General features: G+C 38.5%; 1 protein-coding gene across 1 annotated transcript in view; it reads left to right on the top strand.

The window, feature by feature from the left end:
• Positions 1-5,188, top strand: part of LOC107090586 (zinc finger SWIM domain-containing protein 6-like) — a 79,580-nt gene that overhangs the window by 44,369 nt on the left and 30,023 nt on the right. Inside the window, exons 3-4 of the mRNA XM_015384048.1 lie at positions 3,656-3,804; positions 4,303-4,453. Coding sequence (XP_015239534.1) covers positions 3,656-3,804; positions 4,303-4,453 — 300 coding nt within the window. The remainder of the gene's footprint in view (positions 1-3,655; positions 3,805-4,302; positions 4,454-5,188) is intronic.

Here is a 5,188-nt window from a genome sequence, read left to right as displayed (position 1 = left end):
ATATCGGTGCGGTGGCCGATATCCGATATTCAGTTTTAAGGCCGATACCGATAGGGGGCTGATTATATCGTGCATCCCTAATAAACACACATTAAAATAGATGCACGTGTTTCTTTTTTTATTTGTATTCTTTCATACCAGTCAAGGATGAAGATTGCAAAAAACTGATGGAAAAAAAATACTTGAACATTTGTTAGAATAAATGTATTTCTCCTTAAATTTGACAGGTTAACAAATTAATCTGCCAAAGGAATTTCTATTTTTGCCTTTAAAAATAAAATCATTACATATTAACTTATAATAAGATAATTGAGTTATTATTAATTTGTGTTTCAAATGTACATCAATTTATTCCAATAGTAAATTAACTTACCTGCTTAAATTAATAAATTACAGACATTTAAATAATTAGCATTAATTTTTACAAAAAAAAAACAAGAATTGTTTTTATTCACTATATTATGAAATACTTTTATAAAATGGCCAGAGGTGTCAAGTAACGAAGTAGAAATACTTTGCTACTGTACTTAAGTACACTTTTTTAGGTATCTATACTTTACTCCATTACTTATTTTTCTTCCTACTTCTGACTTCTACTGATTATATTTCCACACAAGTATCTGTTCTTTCTATTCCTTACTTTTTCACTTTTACTTGAGTAAAGAGGTGAAGTTGGTACTTTAACTTTTACCAGAGTGTTTCTAAACTGCAGTATCTATATTTCTACTAAAGTAACACCTGTGTGTACTTTACACACCACTGAAAATGGCTCATAAAAACTGTTCTTTTAAAGAGATAAAACTATTTAGCCACTTTAATAGAAGGCTGTATATGTTTGTTCCTTCCTGATTCTTTTGCACACTTTAGGCTTTATTTTCCTACTTCATAGATGGTTCTGTTCAAGTACTTCCACTTTCTTTGTGGATCATGGTCGAAAGGTTTTAACAGGGTTCAGTTTCCCAAGAGATGTTGGTTAAGTGTTGCAAAAGTTGCTCTTCTAGGTTGGTTATAGTCAGGAGGTTTCATGCTATTGATCAGTGTTTAAGCTTAGCCAGCAGACATTAATGCATTCTTTCCAAAGGGTGTGCCTCTGCACGGTTTGATGGGAGCACATTCACAAGTACAGCTTGATGAGAAACAGCTATTTAGATAAGTATTTGCATTTCCTGCCAATGAATAACACACATCCTCAAAAATTTCTGTTTAATTTTGCATCGTGGAAAACTTTCAAAAGTGCTGTTATTTCCAAGCAAAAAAAAATAATTATATATTAACCAGCCAATAGGGGAAGTTCTGACTGGGGAAGTCTCCCTTTTTCACAAATTCAAATATCAAAATCTAAAGATGCATAAAATGAAGTGAAAGTTGCTGAAATTGTCTCTTTTTTTTCTTATGAATATATTTTTTCATCAAGCCACACAAACCAGTATGCACTGTATTCATCTTTTTGTGAGCATGTTGCATGAATTCAGGGAAGCACTGTGTATATTTTAGCCACTAGGAGCACTAGACCCTCAACTTCCATGTTTAGGGCCTCTAAAAGCGACTGACAGAACTGCACTATCACAAAAGTTAGGCTGTTTCTCAGTTCACAATGTGAGTTCTTGTGTCCTCGCCAAGTACCTTCTTGACAAGAACAAAGGAAAGTATGGACTGTTGGAGAACCGGAGCACGCAGCATAAATATGGGTCAATTGGAACAAAAGCGTAGTCATGAGGTCACCACACGCTCGGCTCGTCTGGAGCTGCATTTCACCTCCTGTTATTAATAGTCTCTAGATAATAATTAATTCTTACTTTTTTCATTTAGTGGGGGAATAATATTTAACACAGTCAGATAAACACAAATCAAATGAACATTTTGCCAAATAAAAGAAAAAACTCTGCTGTAGAGGGGCTAGGATTAGATCTGGCTACCGTTAGCCTCGGAGGTCCGCTGGTTGCCGCGGTCCTCTCAACTTCGGAATTTTTTTTTTATTAAACATTAAATTGGTAAATGAACAACGGCAACAGAAAGAGAACTTTTAACTTATTACTCTGAGCTCTGTGAGCGCTCCATTAGAAGCTGCCGCTACTGCTGTGCATGCTGGGATTGCTGTCATTCTCAAGTAAGGACACGTCTGCTCTGATGCATGCTGGGTAAAGAGGGAGGGGCAAGAACAACATCGCACAACTACACATATTGAGAAATGGCCTAAGTCTTGCTCTGTGTCATGGAGTTGGGTGTAAGTTTAAGGCCAGATTGACCCCTCTAGATTAAATCCTACGTCAGAAAACCAAAAATATACCTAATAGGGTAAGTTTCATATTAATTTTGTTGGCTAACAATAACTTTTAGCTATTAGCCTTGTTTGCATGACTCATGTTATGCGTTTTCCTTCTTTTATACTGTTTAAATAGTGTAAATCGCTTTGAATTATCAGTATACTGAATTCCGTTCCTAAAATGAACTTGCCTTGCCTTTCCTTGTCTCTTGAGAGGCTAAAGGGCTGGTTATACTCCAGCAGCAGTGTGTTGCAGTGAGCTTGTCACAGATATTTGTGATTTATGCCCAATATTGAAGCGTGGTCTGCGCTTTGTTATTCCACGCCGCAACGCAAGACGACAGTCAGGAACTAGCTGTGGGTCTAGATACGGCCGAGGTGGTGAGGAAGTGGGGGCAAGTTTGTGCGACAATGGAGGGACATGAGGGTGAAAAAGAGCGGGCATCCAGGTGGAAAAAGGATCCCAGCGTTCTCGGGCACCTTGCTCTTCTAGCTCGTCCCACGTCCGAGTATAAATCAGCCTTAAGCCCACACTGTGCCTCGATACACGCCTAGTGCTGTACATTGACCTGAAAAATCTTTTAAAGTGTCTCAAATGAAGCTGGTACTTGGGTTAGAAGTTGTGGTTTTAATAGTAGTTATGTCTACTCAATAAACCAAGTAATACTGTAAATCCTCTAATATAGGCCTGGGCCTTTATTTCACTCAAGTGCATCGCGGTCCAGGCCTTTATTGGAAAGAGGCCAGAATTAGAGACAGGCCTCTATTGCTATTTGAGCAAAACAGACTACCAGTGGAATGAATAAAAATGAGATTTTGTGTCTATTTGAACCTATAAAACACTAGGTTCATTTATTGAATTAGTACAGTTACCATGTTTGCTTGGTTTGAAGTAAAAAAGAAAAAAAAATCCTCCAATTCTGTTTAATCCTCCTCCTCAGTTTCCTCCTCCTCTTCATCTCTCCCTTTAATCTCCTCATCACTCGCGCTCCTCCTCCTGTTCTGCTGCGTGTCTGTTCTCTTCCTCGCGCAGACGGGCAGCAGTCAGGGCCTGTCGTCCAGTTGCGCAGGGCTGTGGTACTTGTATGTTACTTACTACCACAAGTATAATGTTGAGGTATGCCCAGAAAAAACGTTTATAGCCCCGGCCTGTATTAGAGACCGGCCATTATTTACCTCCTCTGACAGCGCGACCGGCCAATGTTAGAGACCCGGCCGCTATTGGAATACAGGCCAATATTAGAGAATTTACGGTAATTGCCTTTTTGGAAGTTATTTAATTCTCAAATCAGAGCTTGGACTTAAAAAGTGATAAAATTTTTTTCCTATGTCATTGAAATAGCTAAACTCCTTCCTGTTTTTTGTTTTGTTTTGTTTTTCCCGCGCTGATAGGAGCTCCAGATCCGACGGCAGGGGCGAGCGTTGACGACGAGAACTGTTGGCATTTGGATGAAGAACAAGTCCAGGAACAGGTCAAGCTCTTTCTCTCCCAGGGCGGGTACCATGGCTCAGGAAAGCAGCTCAACTTGCTGTTCAGCAAGGTACTAACCTTCCAACCATGTTGGGGCTTTGATGCTGTTTTGCTGTCGTTAAGCTACAGAAACCTCTGATAGACAGGATACCACAGGGATGTGTGTTGGTGCCTCTTATTAATGCTTCTAAGAAGTTCTTCTTTTTTTAAAGTCACTGTGTTTAACTTACCATACATTGGGTAAATATTTGTAAGCCTTCTACATATTTGACTGTTTTTATATGTTTTTTTTGGCTTAGGTTTAATTTTTTTTACAGGTGTATGTTTTTGAATAACATTAGACTAGCCTTTGTATTCTTTTAGATTCTAAGTTTTATTGTAACCTTTTGTTTGTTTTCCTGACTTTTTGCTGACCTTTATTTTAACAGTTCTCTCATGGATGATTACTTTAACTCTGTCAGTTGAAGCCATGGACATACTTATGTTTCAAGGCCTTTTCGTACCAAAATTCAATGAAAAAAAGTAGATGACATGTTTATAGCTGTTATTTCTCGCTTGCCCCCCCCAGGTGAGAGAGATGCTGATGATGAGAGACTCCAACGGAGCTCGTATGTTGACGCTGATCACAGAGCAGTTCATGGGTGACCCCAGACTGGCGCTATGGAGGCAACAGGGGACCACCATGACTGACAAGTACAGGCAGCTATGGGACGAACTAGGTACGGCCACGGAAAGCACATTTGGATGCTGCATTATTGCATCACAGTTTGATTAAACAGGAGGATCTGCATCTTATTATTTTAAAAACTTTCTGTATTAATAACATCCAATTGTGATTACAGTTGTAAAAAGAAAATCAGAAGTGGTATGAACGCCTTCTGTCCTCCCTAATCCTCTGCTCTAATAAGATGATGCATTACAAGCTGAATTAATTGGTTGAGACTCATATTTTCTTATAGGGTGTGTTTCGTTTGTTTTCTTAATAGAAAGTGGATTAATTTTGAGTAGCATTTTTCTTATTTAGGAAAGGCAACATCTTTTCACCAGATGAGAGACGGTGCATCTGGGAAACAGACCATTGAAAAATAAGCTGTTTTTTCCTCCTAATTTCTTGGTCTGAACTGCTACTTCTCTACTTCCTGATCACATAAGGTTGTGTTCCCTGTATGTGTGAGATGGTCCTGCAGGTTTAGTGACATATTTTTCTTCTTTTCTACTTCTTTTATGTATAATTTTACCCTCAGGATCTTCTTGCCAAATCATAGTGTGAAGTTAGGAAGCTGAGACAGAGGCATTTCTTGCAAGAAAAAAGGTTAACATTTATTTAAACCTGGGTTTGAATGGAGACTAAGCCATTCTCAAGCACATATTAAAGGAATAGTACACCCAAAACATGATTATCCTTCATTTTCTACTCACCCCCATGCTGAACAACACTCTGGAGTACTTTTTTG

Source organism: Cyprinodon variegatus, unplaced genomic scaffold (genome assembly GCF_000732505.1).
Source record: "Cyprinodon variegatus isolate N-32 unplaced genomic scaffold, C_variegatus-1.0 Scaffold300, whole genome shotgun sequence".
NCBI classification, from domain to species: Eukaryota; Metazoa; Chordata; class Actinopteri; order Cyprinodontiformes; family Cyprinodontidae; genus Cyprinodon; species Cyprinodon variegatus.
The sequence above is the reverse complement of the archived record's forward strand: the minus strand, read 5'-3'. Positions and strand labels throughout refer to the sequence as shown.